This window comes from Sciurus carolinensis, chromosome 1 (assembly GCF_902686445.1).
Source record: "Sciurus carolinensis chromosome 1, mSciCar1.2, whole genome shotgun sequence".
Classification (NCBI taxonomy): Eukaryota; Metazoa; Chordata; class Mammalia; order Rodentia; family Sciuridae; genus Sciurus; species Sciurus carolinensis.
Window position 1 is genome coordinate 130,625,387 of NC_062213.1, and position 18,935 is coordinate 130,644,321.

General features: G+C 32.7%; 1 protein-coding gene across 3 annotated transcripts in view; it reads right to left on the reverse strand.

The window, feature by feature from the left end:
• Brdt (bromodomain testis associated) overlaps nucleotides 1-18,935 on the reverse strand; it is a 51,292-nt gene that overhangs the window by 12,918 nt on the left and 19,439 nt on the right. For all 3 annotated transcript variants that reach the window (XM_047563526.1, XM_047563517.1, XM_047563512.1), the window contains 9 exons: nucleotides 17,879-18,007; nucleotides 17,102-17,290; nucleotides 15,479-15,651; nucleotides 15,010-15,299; nucleotides 14,806-14,919; nucleotides 14,353-14,505; nucleotides 6,751-6,812; nucleotides 5,847-5,897; nucleotides 4,169-4,340 (listed from right to left, as the gene is read on the reverse strand). In XM_047563526.1, the coding sequence (XP_047419482.1) occupies nucleotides 4,169-4,340; nucleotides 5,847-5,897; nucleotides 6,751-6,812; nucleotides 14,353-14,505; nucleotides 14,806-14,919; nucleotides 15,010-15,299; nucleotides 15,479-15,651; nucleotides 17,102-17,290; nucleotides 17,879-18,007 (1,333 nt within the window). The remainder of the gene's footprint in view (nucleotides 1-4,168; nucleotides 4,341-5,846; nucleotides 5,898-6,750; nucleotides 6,813-14,352; nucleotides 14,506-14,805; nucleotides 14,920-15,009; nucleotides 15,300-15,478; nucleotides 15,652-17,101; nucleotides 17,291-17,878; nucleotides 18,008-18,935) is intronic.

Sequence of the window (18,935 nt, forward strand, 5' to 3'; positions counted from 1 at the left end):
CTTAATTAGACTTCAAACACTCAAATCTCTAAAATTAAAAAACAAAACAACCTCTTACTGCTCAAAAAAAAAAAAAAAAAAAAAGCTCCGTGTTAAAGGACCAGCTATCTTCCCATCCTTGTCACCAACAAGCTTCTTCAAAGACTGAGCAATGCTCCCTACACCCAGATTTCATCACTTTTCAACTTAGAGCAATCTGGTTTCTAGTCCAATTACACTGGCTATCCAAAAAGGTTTTTTTTGCCAAAGCAAAACTTCTCACATTGCTGATTTTAATCCTGTCTTCCTCAATCCTGCTTGAATGTTCTGTAATATACAATATTCCTGATGATGATTTCCTTTTAAAAATCCTTCTCCTCCTCCTATTGTTTGAGACAGAGTCTTGTTATGTTGACCAGGTTGGTCTCATTTCTGGGCTCAAGTGATCCTACTGCCTCAGCCTCTTGAAAAGTTGGAATTATAGGTTCATCTCTGGATTACCTCTTTTTTAAATTTACTCATTTCTTCTTCTTCTTCTTTTTTTTTTTTTTTTTTTTTTTTCAGTGCTGGGGATTGAACCCAAGGCCTTGTGCATGCGAGGCAAACACTCTACCAACTGAGCTATATCCCCAGCCCTCTTTTACTTTTATTGAGGTTTTATTTCCTAGAATTTTATCCTTGACCTTTTCTATTTCTAATCTGTACATTTTCCTGGGTGTTTCCATTCATTTTTGTAGTTTTGAGTAGTTTCTACATACTGAAAATTCCTAAATCATATTTCCTGTTAAACCCTGTTAGTTCCAGAAACCTGTTTCTGGTTTTTAAATTCCCACTCAGATATTCTGTAACATCTCCCACATGTCCCAAATTAACTCTATCTATCATTTATGTATTGGCTTAAACAATAAATAAATGGTTCTGGAAGTTGGAAGTTTGAGATCAAGGGACCAGCAGGTATGGGTTCCTGGGTTATGAAGGGCCCACTTGCTGTGTCTTTATATAGAATAAAGAGGGTGAATTAGCTTTCTGGCCACTTTATATCGGTACTAAGCCCATTCACGAGGACTCTCAAGACCAAGTTACCTTTCGAAGGCTGCAACTTCAAATATCATTACATTAGGAATTGGATTACAACAAATGGATTTAGGATACACCAACATTCAATCCATAACCTCAAGAATTGTGCCTAAGGGGCACAGGTTGTCCTTGGGATAAGAGTAACTGCTGTTAGCTAACATATAATGAGTACTTTAAGAAAGAAACTGTACCTCGAACTTTATATGTGAATCCTCAAGACTCTATGAGGTCACTTTTATTATTATTTTAATAAAAGGAAATTAAAGTCTAGGGAGGTTAACTAAATTTTCTAAGTAACAATTAATGCGAAGGTGGGGCTGGAGGAGCTGACTGGTCCCATGGCAGCCATACCAGAGCTGGGCAAGCCCTGAAAGGGGAAGGTAGAATTAGAAGATCATGTGATGGTGGAGTAGGAGGATTTATCTTGGTGACTTTAGGATGCTGGTTTCTCTGTAGGTATAATTATGCAAAGCAAAGAATCCAGGAAAGAACTGCCAGAGAAGGAATTAAAAATCAGATTTTATATGAAAGCACCCACCTTGATCCTGAAAGAAAACAAATCAACAGCAGCAGCAGCAATTCAACAACTCTGAGCATAGAAATCCAAAACATCTCCCTCAAGTCAGTGTGAACACTGGGACCAACCACATAAAATATTATGTGCAATAAAATCAAGTACATAAATTTAAAAAAACAATTAATGCCACAACCCTGTACAGCTGTATAACTGTATATATCAGAATTTTCTGTTTCCTAGTCATGTCCACCTCTTACTTTCAATTCAACTATTAGATACTCTCCTGATAGGTCATCTATTCTAACAAAGTCTGTTGATTCTGCCACAAAAATATCTTTCTGATTCACATCCTTTCTATATTCACAGTATAGAAAGGTATTAGTCTGGTTTTAATAATTTATTTCCAAAACTGAAGCACTCGGTTTCCCTATTTGGTTCTAATTACATAATCGTATTCTTATTTTAATCTATTCTCTATATAGTAAGCACCAATCTTATCCTAATACAATCTTAACTACTGAAGTTTTGCAGTGCTGGGGATCAAACCTAGGGTCTCATGCAGGGTAGGCAAGCATTCTGCCACTGAACACATTGCCAATCTCTAAAATCTTGATTTTGTCATGCTCCTGTGCAAATCATGACTGAGAATTATATTTTCAAACTCTTCTCTGAGTAGCTTAAAATCTATTTCCAGAGAAGGATGGATATAAATATAAATATTTCCTACTTTGGAGATTTGTTTATTTTTCCTCCTAGGATGCCCTCTAGTGCTACATTATCTAATTTCTCTCTTTCTCATTTGGTTGATGGGAATTGAACCAAAATTCCTAGGGCCTCAAGAATGCTAAGAATGTGCTTTACCACTGAACTATACCCTCCAGCCTGTGGTATTTTTTCTCTTGATCTCCATTCCCTTTCCCACAATGATGAGATATATTAAGACAAAGCAGAATATTCAAAATAGTAGTGAGTTTTATACTGGAAACAACAAAGGAGAAGCAAAATCTCTCTTCTTCCTAAACGTATTGTAGTAAAACAGCTTAGAAATTTCTTCTGCTTGAGAGATACTTCTGCCCTTGCAAGGCCAAGTGGAAACAAAGAAATAGTCTAGAGGAAAGGAGATGTGGAGGAAAATTCACACCTGCCTGATCTAAATCTAAATACATTAGTGTTTCATGGTTCAGGCACTCTCTAGGCTGGGCTCAGTGATAACAACAAAAGTAAGTTTTGTGCCACATATCGAGCCTTCACTACCTACCAAAACCAAGTTGAGACAGGCAAGATATCTATCAAATTGAATCAATCTAACAGATTGAAAATTTAGCCAATTTTGGGAGATGTTTTCTGTAAATAGGAACCACTGTTAGGCAAATTTTTCTAGCCCAAGTTTCCTTAACTGAAAACCAATGTGTGTGTATGTATATTACTGTGTGTATGTGTACACACACATACATATTAGTGTATGTGTGTATATATATATATATATATATACACACATACATATGATATACATACATACACATATGCATACACACAGACACACATATATATCCTCATTTCTCTACCCACAAAATTTCTAAACATCTTTTCCTCATTGCAGCCTACCTTTTTAACACACACATAGGTGTTATAGCAGCATTTCCTGTCTGCTAAGAACCTGGAACTTGGTAATATGTGTTTGGGCAATGATAGACTTTTTTATATCACCTATGCATCACTGTATATTATTTATGTGAAAGTAAACTGAGTGTAAGCTATATATAAACTTTTCTTTCTTTCAAATTAATAATTATCTATGGATAAGAAATAGGTAATTTTTTTTTTTGAACTTAATATATTTTTATTTTCTTATATTTGAACCAACATAAAAACAGGTATATAATTCTTTGTGCTTATAGTTCTCATACAACAAAAACTAAACATTTACAAATTAAATTATAACAAAAATATAAAACAAAAATGCAAATTAGTCATCTTAATTTATTTAAAAAATAATACTATTTTGCTCAAATAGAAAAATGTTTTGTTCAGAAGAAAAAACATCACAAATATTTGGTTTAGTAGCAAAAAGTTGTTTCAGATTCCATTTTGCCCTTAAACAATATTTTTAATTTAATAATAAAGTGAACATTCTGAAATAATGTTTTTTACTTTAATAAAATGAGAATGCTTGTTCACATATATCTTATTCAAACTGGCACTAATAATTTCAAGTCTTTCCTTCCTCTTTTATGGTAGTTCAGAATATGAACTAAGTTCTGCTAAACATGGCAGTTTTCAAACACCAGTTTTAAAGACATGAGAACTAACAGACTGAAAATTGAAAACTGTCTTTACTAAAATCTGTAATAATGACTACTGAATCCAATTAGTTTTAGATATCAAACAATAACATTCTTGACTATTTGCTATTATGAAGTAGATAATTTCTAACAATGTGCTTTAGTGATTATTTTCAACCTAGACTTTATCAGATATGATTTTCAGTATTTCTCAGATATGTAACATTTATGATGGCCTTAGCACTGTCATATATAGTTTTACAAGTCAATTTCACAAAAATAAGTCATACTTATTTACTTTTTAATTTCTTACCTGAAGGAGGCCAAATTTGTAAAGGTGAAATGTTTTTCACACTCTGTAAATGTTCTAATTCTTGATAACCAAATGTTGACTGGTGGTGATTTGGTGGTATGCCACATGTATGTGTGGTCTGATGAACAAGAGTAGTTTTAGCAGAGGATGTATCTTGCACAGAAGATTGTATCTGCAAAGACAAAGTTAAAGTTATCTTTCAGAGTTTTAATGATACAAGAATAATAACTATGGACTGGAGTTGTGGCTTAGTGGTAGAGCACTGTCCTAGCATGTGTGAGGCTCTGGGTTTGATCCTTGGCACCACATCTAAATAAATAAATTATAAAAGACCCATTGACAACTAAAAACTATTTAAAAAAGAATAACTAAAAGAACAGAAAAACAAAAAACAAGAATACAATTTAATGAATAAATTTATCTAAGTCACACAAACCCATAAGGTATAATTATGTTTATCTTACTGAAGGGAAACTGAGGTTTAGAAAGAGTAAATAAGTTGACCATCAAGTAGCTTATGATCTTAGTTGCTAGTACTTAGATTTACAGATGTTATTAAGCAGTTATATTGCTTAATAATTTTAGGTTTTTCAAAAGGTTCCTGTGATCCACTGAAAATAAAAATTGATCTTTTATATCAATTCTAGAGACCAACTCATTTCCTTTATCCCTTTGTCCTTACTGAATTACAGACATAAGGGAAGAAATCTAAAATTATATCATGATCAACCCATAAGACTATCAACAAATTCTGATTCACTATTCAGTTAACTATTTATTAAATAAAAGTTGCTGTATGAAATAGCTAACATTTATTTAATGATTACCACAAGTAAGGCACCAAGCCAAGTCTTTAAATCTCATAACAATCCCGTGAGTTAGGTATAATTATTTTCTCTATTATGGTTTCCAATAAGACATAAAAATAATAGAAGTATTTTACCTTAAATCTCACACCTATTCAGTGGCAAGCTGTTATAGTACCAAGTTTAGTAACATATTCTACTAAGTTTGAGTTTTAGCACACAGGTGAATCATTTTTTCCCCTCCATCTATTAAGGGGATTGAAGCAAATGAGCAGATAAGGTAAGTCAATGAATAACACCTATGCTATCCTGAGTAAAATGAATGCCACAGAAAGGTTTACCTCAACAACAATGTAGACCAAAACCCAAGTCAAATGTTCATGGTTAAATCAGCAAATAATCACTTTCTGAAATCTATGCACTCACTCACAAACATATAAACTAAAATATGCTCTCTTTAATCATAAATGGGCATTTTATTCCTCAGTGAGTGAAAATGAAAAAAGTTTGGACAAAATAGTTCATAAAAGTGGTTTGTACAAAAAAGGTTTCAAGAGTTCTTTCATAGTTTGACATAATGTTTTGATTCCGTTAATACTTATAGCAAGACAGGTAATTCATATTTTAGAAAGAAAAACTATTTGCCTATCAAGTTAAATATTCCAACACTTCACTTGGGTATCTAAGGCCCTCCCCATTTATTCCTTACAAGCCCTTTAATCCCTTACAAATACCCTTAACTACCACATGTCCCTGAATATACCTGCTGTGCCTTATCTGCCTGTCTTCATGCTATTACTTCAATTTAAAAAAATAAGTCCCTAAGTTGTATATCAATATCCTAATCATTTAAAATTCATTTTAAGGATTACCTCTTCTGTGAAGCTTGTCCCTCCTTCAGGCAGCATACATTCTTGCATTTTCTTAAAAAAAATCATGAGTATAAATTATTATAACATCATCATACAATTTCTTACTATGATTACTTCCCTTTTCACAATTTAGAATTCTTTCAAGACTTATTTATTGCTTTATTTCCCTCTCCTAATTATCTAATTAGGACATTATATAATAATGTCTTTATTATATAAATTTACTATAATTCTTTTCTTTCTTTTTTATTTGGCCAGGTCTCATTGTGTTCCCCAGACTGGTCTTGAACTTGTGGGCTCAAGTGATCCTCCTTCTTCACCCTCCCAAGTACTTGTGACTACAGGCATGCCTGGCTGTATTTGAGATGAGTGTACAGGATAAAAATTTTATGAGGATAACTACCCTCAATTACTAGTAAGAAAAAAAATTCGATTTTTTCAGTGTTAATTAATAATCACACAAAGAAGTGCTAAAATTGACAGCTGTCACTTCAAACTTTATTTATAGAAACCCTATCATTTTTCTACTAACTTTTGTTGAAAAAGTTCACCTTATTGTTCACCTTGTACTATGCACATTCAACTGAGTGCACACTGTGAATTACCAAGGTAGTTTTTCTGTATTCAGATTCTCAAGGCTAAGCTATAAAGCTCCTATTTGTTCTACTTATCTGTTTTGACTTACATAACAGCTATATCTTATTGGAAATATGAAGCCAAATAGTTCTTCTAGTCAAAATGTTTTTAGGAAGAAATCTTTGAAAACAGTTGAGCTGAAAATAGTGACAACTTTTATTCATGTAAATACATAGAAAAAAATTTAAAGAAAGCTATTACTATAGCAGTGAGTTGAAACATATATATTGTTTTTAATTCTAAGGTACAAATAAAAGAATTAATTTACCTTTACATTCTCTTTAGGAGGTGAATCATTCTGTTTTACTCCAGTAAACTTAGGAAATATTTCTGCAAATGTATATAGACAATTATTTCAATATTTATCAGCTTAAAAACTACCAAGTTACACTTTTTCCATATTAGAAACAAAGTGGTAATTCAAAAGAATGCTCTTAATAACCTCTTATACCAAGAAATTTTTGAAGTCACAGGATTTTGCCCTGTTTGAATTAGCCAAAATTTCTAAAGGGATACCTGCTTTTTTGTTTGGGAAAAGAAAAAAAATCTTTTCCCATAATGGAATAGACAACCACTCACAAATTTCAACTTGGATTATGATCAGGCAAAAAAAGAACACTTTGTTACTTCACAGTAAAGAGCTTCAGTGATAGTTCAAAAAAAGGAACAAGTTACAACAGCAGAGATATGAAGATTTCAGACTAGCAGTACCAATTTACTAAAATCATCCTTTACCAAGCAGCGATAAATATAGCCATAAGAGGCTTAATTAAAATAGTTAAGAATTTACTATAAGAGAAGGGATAAGTTATTTATCTGAGAGGACAGTCTTTTATTAAGTGAAGTTATTTGTTTTCCGTGGTGAGGTTTGCTCAGCTTGCTAAGCACTGAAGATTACATCTAATTAATTTTCTCTTTACTTCCAAACTATTTGGCTACCTCAACTATATAGTAACAAATGGGTTTTATAGAACTTCCTTTACCTTTAGAAATACCTGTATAGTTGACATTAGATATAGAAAATGATAGAAAAGAGCTTTCTCTATCAAGGTGTGAATAGGTTCTTAAACTTTCCTTATCCTACAGTTGATTCTGGAGCTATCCTTCCTGATCATAAGCCTAAGTCAGTGTGGTAAAGCACCAAACTGGTATTTACTACCTTGATCCATCTCTCCAAGCCAGCTTTCATGAACCATCAGAGCATTATCTGCTTCAGGCTCCAGGGTACCAAGGCTGGTCAATACCAAATATTATTCAAACTTAAAACATTCTAATTTTAATAATTACCTTCTGCCTCCTGAAATGCCATCAGTTTCCACTGGATGTGTTACTGTTCTTTCCTAAAATGTTTGATGCTGGACATTGTTAAAATTGCTAAATGCCACTCAATGACGTGCAATTTAAGGAATTCAAGTATTTTAAATGACATGAACCATCTTTGTCACTCAACTAAGTATAACTTAAGAGTTGGGGATGAGGTGAAAGGGGAAGATTAGGAGACAGATTGAAAAGATTGAGGATATAAATCCAGGTAGCCTTCACATTTAAGGGAGAAATTAGTTTCCGCTTTGAACAAAAAACAAAAAACAGACTTCATTAATATGATCATATAACATATACACATCTATACATCTATCTTAATTATTCAAACATGCACCTAAGCTACTTTACTCTTAACATAAACTATTAACTATAAAACTATAAAACAGGACAAACCACATTAGTGTTCTACTAAAAATAAATTAAGGGTATCACCTTAATTTTCTGACATACAGAACTAAAGTTTAGAATTATAAAAATTAGCACCTTGAAATCTGAAGACCTTAGCAAAACGTATCGAAGAACTTCAATTAAAGTTTCAAGACCACATAATACATGTAGCATATCTCATAAACATCTTAACGATTATATGTAGATGAATGATAGCCTACAACTCAGCACTTTGCATCTCATTCTAATATCACCTAACTGCCTTCCAAAAGCACAATAAATTAAAACTCATGTTTAGTCGTGAGTTCCTGGCCTTCAAAACTAAAAGCGTACATATATGTTTTCACTATTAAGCTTAAGATCATTTATCAATTAATAAACAACCTCTACCAGTCCTACCAAACATTAAATAATTTGAGAAGAATTATGACAATGCACACATTGTCAACTAATTTCTCTGGGGAACTGATTACATCCATACCTACCTTAAGAGGATCCAACTGGGTAATATATGTAAACTACTAACCAAATATATACTATGTAAGTTATACAATGTTTGGATTTCACATTCCAAAAAACTTCAATATGAAATTTTTATTTTAAATTATGTCAAAAACAATCATAGAATTTAAAAAGAGAGATGGAATGGTGGAGATTTGGTTAAAAGTTTCATTTAATACCCATCACCTATCAAAGCACTGAGACAGGTACTCCAGAGTCCAAATATTATCAAAAGTTAATTAGGACTAAAAATTCTGAAGAACTGAATAGAAATTTAATACCATAATGTACAAACCAAATGATGTTATATATGGCAGAAATAATTACTAAATATTTTTAAATTAGGAAAACAAATATACTTCCAAAGGAGAAGGTATGTATAAGAAGTGATTGGAAGTCATTATGTGGTAGTTCTGCCTCCTTACTTTATAGGAAGGAAATCAGATCCAGAGATGTTAAATTATTTGCCCAAGTTTATCAACCAAATTATGTTCTATTGATAAAAAGCAGGCGACTGAATCCTAGCTGCTCAGGAGACTGAGGAAGGAGGACGGCAAATTTGAGGTCAGCTTGGGCAATTTAGCAAGACCCTGTCTTAAAAAATAAAAAGGCCTAAGGATGTAGTTCAGTGGTAGAGTGCCACTGGGTTTAATTCCCAGTACTACAATAGATTAAACAAACAAACAAATAAATAAATGTGTTAGGGATGTAATTCAGTGATAAAGTGACCCCTAGGTTTAATCTCAAGAATATGGGTGGGGAGGAGCAAGCAATTGGTTTTATACTAAAAATGTATTCCCTTTAAAGAATGTTTTAGCAATTTTCATTGAAGTGTTTGGTAGTTATTTTAATATTAAGAACAAAACCAATTATAAATTACCTATTCCTTTTACTAATGGTCTTTCAACTAGAATTAGAGTATGGAAAATAATGATAAAAACACCAAAAACCCCTAACTGATGGTTCTCAAACATTGCAGCACCTTAGATTCTCCAAGGATATTTTTAATTCTATGTATAATTGGTTTCACTTCCCATTCAATTCAGATAGATATGCAGTATTTGTGAAAAGTTTTATAGATGATTCCACTATGTTGCTGAAGTTGAGAAGTACTATTCTAGATAAACTAATTATTCAAGAAGATTTAGTTTGAATAGAAAATTTAAAAACTCATTGGGTAGAAATGACTATTATTTCTAAGACTCCAGGCTCAATATGGACCTCAATATATAGAAAGCTTTTTAAAAAAATTATTCTTTTTATTTTGCTGGGGGAGGGTGCTTGAGGGCCCTGCACAGGCCCTCATATATGCTAGAGAAACACTCTACTACAATTGAGCTACATTCCCAGACTAATAGAAGGTTTTTACCAAGCCTAGGTTCTTTAATTTTATTCTTCTAGCCCTCTTCTAGCCCTCTGAATCAAAACAATTTAATTGATGAGAAACTTAATCATATTCTTGTAAATTCTACTTAAGACCTAGTTTATAATACTAAAGACTAATTTATTTCTACTTTAAAGTCACCAATAACTAAGGTTAAAATTTTTTTTAAATGCTATTTTAAAAACTAGTAAATCTCATTCTTGGAACATTACACTAAAGTCAATAAAAGCAAAAGTACAAAAGATAAAGTGACAAATTTACCTGATATTCTATCCAGGTAAAGAAAAACTGTGAAGTAGTATCATGATTTTCATTGAGTTTCTTTGTGTTTGATTGTATAACAATTGAAATTAAACATGTCTAAACATATTCTATTTTACACCAGTTAAATATTTGAGCTTACATTTAGGCAGTTCCTAGAGTTATTTCTTATAAGATTTTAAACAACAAAAGCAGTACTATTGAGGAGCAGCTCCATTTGATTTTTTTTTCTCTGTACGTTTGTTAGTCACAGGATTAAAGCTTCTAGTTATATTCTTCTCTATTATATTACTTAAGGTAGCTCCAAGGTTGTTAAGCATTAAAACTCTTAGGAGAGTGCATGTGCACACTAGCAAATTCTAACCAAAACAGGATATATGCATTGGAATTAAATTTATTTTCAAGGCTTATCTACATCTTTGATCTGACATTTAACAATATTTGAAAGTTAATGAAAATATTTTTTATTAAAACTAATTTTTAAGGTTTTATATTTATACCAATGTTTTATATCTGCACATATTTGTCTTTGTAAATGATCTATTTGTATAGATAATTTAAACGATCAAACCAAAGTACACTGAAATTTGCAATGAAAGACTACTTCTAGTTCACAGAATCTCATTTTCATTTTTTAAGGATTTGGGATTTCATTAGCAATTCTCTATCTTGAAACTAATTGTTGGCATGAAAAGAGAATTAAGTGAATTTCCTAAATTTATAAATAAAACCTTACTTGGAAGTCAATGCTTTGCTATGTTATAAATACTTAACAAAGTAAAAATTAAATTTATATTTTACAAAAGTATATAAAGTGAAGTTTGAGGATGATAGAAGATATCCATTTAAGGAATGTAGAAAAAATACCCTAATACTACTTCTTAACAACGTTTGAATATTTTTCAGATATAACCCTTAAAACACTTGCCACATCCAAACAGAATAATACAGTAAACAGAGACCAACTCATTTAAGAATAAGAATTCAATAGTCTTAAGGAATTTAGAAAAGGTAATTTAGAGTTTTGTTGCTGACAACTCAAATTCTAAAAGACTTGTGACGTAGTTAAGAAAACTGCATTATAACTAAGTTGATATAAAAATCAGAAAGATGGGAATTAAAAGGTAGATTTGAGTTGGGTGTGGTGGTGCAGGCCTTGTAATCCCAGTGATTTGAAAAGCCAATGCAGAAGGATTGAAAGTTTGAGGCCAGACTCAGTAATTTAGCAAGACCAGCAAGCAGCCTTAGCAAGATCCTATCACAAAATAAAAAACAAGAGGACTCGGAATGTAGCTCAGTCAGAAAGCATCCCTGGGTTCAATTCCCAGTACCAAAAAAGAAGCAGATTAGAAAAATATTATGAAGGATCAATATCTTTCTATCAGAAGTAAGTATGTGGGCTGGGGCTATAGCTCAGTGGTAGAATGCTTGTCTAGCATGTGTGAGGCACTAGATTTGATTCTCAGCATTACATATAAATAAATAAAATACAGGTTCATCAACAACTGAAAAGAAAATAATAAAATGAAATTTTAAAAAGGGAATATGTCATAGAAACTTTCAGTAAAGTTTCCTCCCTTAAAATCTTGAAATTTATTATTTTCATATCTCCTACATTAAACAAATAATTTAAAGTCCATTAACTAGAGTTCTGGGAATCAGAAGTTTCAGTTTTAAATGAATCAGAATTACTTATTAAGCTATAAAGACTTTATATTTTCAGTTAATTTTGATATCTGACTTGCTTTCATTTCATGCTTATATCATTTTGCTTATAGTTTTTATTATTATTCCCAGGGAAGTAAAAAAAACAAAGTTCTTACACACTAGAAATTAAGAGCTTTAATTTTTTTTTTTTTTTTTTTTTTTTTTGGGTACCAGGGATTGAACTCAGGGGCACTCAACCACTAAGCCACATCCCCAGCCCTATTTTGTATTTTATTTAGGAGACAGGGTCTCACTGAGTTGCTTAGTGCCTTGCTATTGCTGAGGCTGGCTTTGAATTCGTGATCCTCCTGCTTCATCCTTCTGAGCCACTGGGAAGAGTCTTAAAAGTATTTTTATGGGTACAAAGGAAATTAATATTTAGGATAAAATGTCCTATTTCTTCATTTACTTATATCAAGCAAATATATAATTTTTCCCATTAAGTTAAACTTTGCATTTGCAGTTTGGAATACACACAGTGTTTTTACAGTAAAGTAGATAGATCCAATTAAAATTTCAAAAATAAATGACAATTCACACTATCATGTTAGAAGAAAACTTGACCTTAGTGTCATAAGCTGTGCTGTTCATAATGTAGGTCAAAACAGAAAAATTGGGGCTAAGGGTATAGCTCAGTGATAGAGTGCTTGCCTGGCCTGGTATGCCCACAGCCCTGAATTCAATTGCCAGTGTTGTCAGAAAGAAAGAAAAAAATTGCTACTCTGATTTTATTTTAATAATAAAATTTAAGAAACACTTTTAATTGAGGAAGATGACATTAACCAAGAATAACAATCATAAAATAAGAAGTCAGTAATGTTTTAAGATCAGAATTCTGAGAATTACTCTGCTAGAAGTTAGAAAAACATGAAATAGATATCCCATCATTTTATGAATCTATAGTTGATGATAAATTTAAGCCACATACTAGAATATTCTATCAAACTGATAACTCATATTAAAATTAAGATTGTATTTAAAAGCTCTTTATGTTATACTTTTCCTCTAGTACTCAAGGCATTCTTATTAGCAATAGTCAAATAATTCAAACTAATAGTTACAATAAGAGTTATATTCTACAAATAAAAGACAAAGTGCTCTAACTTATTAGGCCACAAATGCTTTATTAGATGATATTACAATTGCTAATTACAATTTAAAATACTAATGCAATTTAGATGTTTTCCAGTATTGTTTTATGCTTAGAAGTCAAATATAAGGAAATATTATATAATCAGAGCCCTAAATTAATCTAAAAATCTTCTAGTATGACAAATTCCAACAAAATAAAAATTGTTTATTCTTACAAAATTGTTTGCCACTATATACTTTAGAAATGTAAAAACAAAATGCAGCAACCAACACACCACATAAATGCAAACTAAACAGAAACAAAAGTAAAATCAAATGTACTGTTAAGCCAGCAGACCCTAACTACCAGAATGAAAAGAGAGATATTCTTATAAATGGTAAGAATTTCTGATGTCACAATATTCTACATGGAATTTTAAAAAGAGAATTGAATTTCCTAACAAGAAATAATCTCATTTAAAATAATAAGTTCAGGCATAAAAACATCCTATATTCTGAATTTGCCTTTTGGCAATAATGATGTAATACCACTGCCAAGTCAGCATCCTTGGGGGCAGTGGGATACCTGTCAACTCTACAACTATTAATGAAAAAACACAAAGAAAATATGAATGACCTAAGCTTGATACAACAGATAAACTATACAATGTAATATGGTGCTTTGGCAAAACTGTGAATCTGGATTTAAAATACATTTCTTTATAGATGGAAGATAATATTCTATAGTGAAGAAACCAAGAAAGTGAAAAAAAAAATCTGCTTTGCAGTTTCTAGGGGACTGGCTTCTTAAGTCAAAATGACTATTCAATTTAGAACGTAGTACTACAATAGGACGTACCTTGCAACATTAGAGTGATCTGACATATCATACAGAATAAACTGAAAGGTGCCCTCAAATAATCCTTTTATTTTGTAAAAAGTGAAAATCAGTGTTTTATTATCTGATCTGGTACTATTTATTAAGGTACTATTCCACCTTGAGTAACTTATTTTCAAAATTTTAAACCTATAAGGCACATATGTATATGGAATGTCTTTTTACATAGTTATCTCTTTTAAAGAAAATAGTAGGACTGTCTACATGCAATTAAATAATAAGTGTGCCATTCATATCATAGGTTCTGGGTAAGTAACAAATCCTTTAAAATAAATGTTTCAATATTACAAGAAAATAATGTTCCCACCAACAGAGGTACACTTAAGGAGACAGCTAACCTGGTTCAGAATCACTGCTGTCTGAAGAGCTTGAATCACTGCTGCTACTTTCAGACTCTGATGAGCTGCTGCTGCTGCTGCTGCTGCTATTGCTGCTGCTCTCACTCAGGCGGGACCCACTTCCAACTGCTTTTAATGGTTGTGTTTTCTCAACTAAAAACAGAGCATCACATTAAAATACCCAAAGAGTTAAATAACAAGAACATTTAAAAACTGCCACCTATAAAAGATGCAGTGGTGGTGGTGCATGTGGTAATCCCAACTGGGGAGGCTGAGGCAGGAGATTCACAAATTGAAGGCCAACCTAAGCAAGTGAGTGAGACCCTAAGCATCTTAGTGAGACTCTGTCTCAAAATAAGAAATAAGAGATAAAAAGGGCTGGGGATGTGATTCAGTGCTAAAGCTTCTCTGGGTTCAATCCCCAGTACCAAAACCCAAAAGACTACTACCTACGTTTTGTTTGCCGTTTTCTAGAATTTAACTGATTGTTGACATCCAGTAACCGCTTTTCCAACTCCTGTTTTTTCTGTGAATGAAGTTCTTCCTTGGACTTCATTATTTTCTTAGCTATATGATTTAAGAGTAAAAAAGAGTTAGGAAAATTAAAGATTAACAAAATAACATACTAGATTTTTATTTATGTTCAGAAATACATACCATGAGGTTTTAGTGGTCTTTTTCTTAAACATGCCACAACATATTTTTCCAATTCTCTTAGTGTTGATGCTTTCAGTGTTTCAAAGTCAATCTCTATCTCGTCAGGATTGGAATTTCTTAGTGAGGGTTCTCTTGATTGTATTATATGAACTACTCTCCCAAGTTTATCTCCAGGGAGTTTGTTTATATCCAAACTTAGCTGTCTTTTCTCATCATAGTTCATAGGTTTAGCATTATCTTCTTCTTCAGACTTCAGAACAAAGACCTGTTGTTTCCTCTTCTTTGGTTGGCTGTAACAAAAATTGCTTTATTTCATTCATTTTATTTTACTTATTTTATTAACATGCTGGGGATTGAACCCAAGGTCTTGTACATACTAAGTGTTCACTCTACCACTGAGCAATAACCCCACCCAAATTTATTTTAGATAATGTTATTCTTTTAAGAAGTCATCAGAAAAGATACTTACTTGCTCTTGGACTTATCCTTTGGTTTCACTTGCTTCAAGTTTTTCCTTGGATTTTCATCTCTGGTATTAACCTTTTGTCTTTTCTTCCCCCGTTTAGACTTCTCATTCTTTTTCTTTAGCTTACGGAAAGGTACTTGGGACAGAACCTGTAGCTGTTCGTGAACAGCCTTAAGCTGATAAAGGGGAAAAAAACCTTTAACATTCATGGCTCTAAATAATTAAAGACACTAGAAAAAGATTTGAAGTACTCCAAAGACAGTATCCTTTGGGAAATTCATTTCATATTACATTCCTTTCAGGTTTTTATTTTACTTCATAAATTCATTGTAGAGCATGAATTAAATTTCATACACAATCATGTGCTCAACCTATAAACTTAAACAGTCATCTAAAAATAGACCAAGAGGGTTGGGAGTATAGCTCAAAAGAGGAGTATTTGTCTATTATGTTCAAGGCCCTGGGTTTGATTCCAGGACTGTGAAGATAATAAATGAAAAATAATTAAAAAGGACCAAGAATAATTAATCTTTCTGGGTGGTATTTAATTTTAATAAACAACTTTTCAGGCTTGATATCAGAACAGGTTAACCTTTTATCAAAAATGGAACAATGTTAAGATATTATTCATAAAGTCTCAGATTATGTTATAAATAATTTCAATGAGAATAAACTTCTCATTGTGATTGAGAATATATATAATGGAACTATGAAAAGTTTTATGAAATGAGTATGAAAGACTATTAAACATGACAAATGTGCCAATAAGTACATAAAGTCACTGTTGCTAAATGATCTAAATATAATAGATTTAAATCAAGGAGGAGGAACCTGAGAATGTGGCTCACTTGCCTCACATGTAAGAAGCTCTGGGTTCTAACTCTACCACCACAAATGAACAAAAATCTATACAAGAAGTGAAGTGTGGTGGTGCAGTACTCTAATCCCGCAAATTTGGGAAGCTGAGGTCAGAAGATTGCAAGTCTGAGGCCAGCCTCAGCAGCGTAAGGAGACCCTGTCTCAAAATCAAAAAAGGGGCTGAAGAGGTAGGTTAATTAGTGTTATGGTTTGGATGTGAGGTGTCCCCCAGAAGCTCACCTGTGAGACAATGCAGGAAGGTTCAGAGGAGAAATGATTGGCTTGTAAGAGTCTTAACCCAATCAATGACTTGATCCCCTAATGTGGATTAACTGAACAGTAACTGAAGTGGAAGGGTGTGCCTGGAGGTGGTGGGAACTGGAAGCACGGCATTGGGTATATATTTGTATCTGGAGAGTGGACACTCTCTCTCTCTCTCTGCTTCCTCATCAACACGTGAGCTATTTCCCTGTGCCCCTTTTCTGCCATGATGTTCTCCTGCCTCACGTGGAGCCCCAAGGAATGGAGCTGGCCTTCTATGGACTAAGATCTCTGAAACTGTGAGCCCTCAAATAAACCTTTCCTCCTCTACAGTTGTTTTGGTTAGTCGGGTCCTTTAGTTGCAGCAGAGAAAAAACTGACTAAAACACTTAGTGATAGAGTGCTCCTGGGTTCAATTCCCAATATGGGGGGAAAAAATCTACAAGGATTTTATAATAGATCAGCAGTTCACAGAATATTAAAACTTGTCTCAATATAATCAACTACCTGCTCCTGAAGCTTTGCAAGACGCTGAACTCTTTCATCTTCAGAATCATCAGAAGACTTATCTTCAGAGGAAGCCTCACTAGTGCTTTCTCTACCAAGGGCTTTTGTAGTATCATTTGTAAGATAACATACAGGCATACTCTCAACAGGTTCATCAGGGATTTTGGCAAAATGCATTTCAAAAACGTCCTGATTTGGAAAATTAGACTGTGAAGGTTTTCTGTATTTTTGATTTAATGCAGCAATAATACCATTAAACAAAAAATACATTTCAGTGTTATATTCTGACCAGAATTCTTTAAGATATATCAGAAGACATACCCACGTTTCTCTGCCTGATAACCTCAGTAACTTTCCTCCATTTTCCATGCAAGACAGACTTCTCAAGTTATAAAGGGAACCCTCTCCCTCTTCCAAGAGCCTATAGTTGATGTATCATTCTATCTTCCAATGGCTGAGACTCAGAAGTGCTTGAATTTTCCCTTCAATAGGATGCAGACCCTAATCAACCCTATCTCAGATATCTACTGATCCCACTTCATGAACATTTCCCTAACTTCTTTCTTCTGTGTGGTGGGCAGCTTCATTAAAAGACTTGTTACTAAGAAACATGATAAATTAAAAGACAAACCCCAACAGTTTAAAAAGTATTATTTATAAATCGTTTTGTGCTAGTTAGGGATGTGGGTATTATTCTTCAAGTCTTGCATTAAGGTTATGAAATTTTTAAACTATATTAGGAGGAAAATTGCTTTCAAAGAACAAGTAAAAACTCACCTGAAGCATTCTAGCCATTGCTACTACTTCATGATCTGGAGGATTGTATTTGTAGCAATTCATGAACATTAATCTAACATCTGCAGCAAATTCATATGCATCCTTATATTCTTGATTGTCCATTTTCCTCTAAATTAAGGAAAAGTTACAAGTTTCACAGATAATATAGTTCAATTCAATAACCGAGTATCTTAAGTGTTTATATATGAAATAATTCAGGTATACAGAAGAACGCAAAATAATAAAACCAGTAATTCAGTATCCATATTTGACAAATGTTAATATTCCACATTTCATATTTCTTAGACTTTGAAAAATAATCTAAAGAATTTTTATAGTAGAAATAAGAGTGTGCTCCAAGCAAAGAAAAGGACAGAAACAAAATCACGAAGGCAGAAAAACAGAATTTTCAGATAATTGTGACAGGCAATTTTGATAATAAGCAAACAAACACAAAATGGTAATCTTAAACCAATCTTGAACATTTGGATGAATGATTTATATTAAAATCCTCCTGAGAATGGAGAGATAATAAAAACAAAAGGCAATATACAAATACAATATGCTGGACATCATTTATAATTAAAAAAAAAAAAAGTAAAACAGCTAGATGTGGTGGCATGGCCTAATCCCAGTTACTTAGGAGGCTGAGGCAGGAGGATAGCAAGTTTGAGGTTAACCTGAGCAACTCAGCAAGATCTTGTCCCAAATAAAATTAAGAAAAGAGCTGGGGATGTTGTTCAAAGGGAGAATGCTTGCCTAGCATGTGCAATGTTTGATCCCCAGTAACATACACACACACACACACACATACACACACACACAAATTAAAAAAAAAAAAAAAAAAAAAAGGAAGGTAAAATTTAAACATGAGACATAACTTTCTACCAATCTGGTCACTGGCAGTTGAGAGTGACTTTAGAGAACTAAATCAAAGTCACTTTCTTCTTGGAGTCTTAAAGCCATGTAAGTAGGCTATAAATTGCTGCTAGGGAAAAACACTATAAAAATCAAATAGAAGGACATTATTCTTGTGTTTAACAGCAGTTCTTATCAT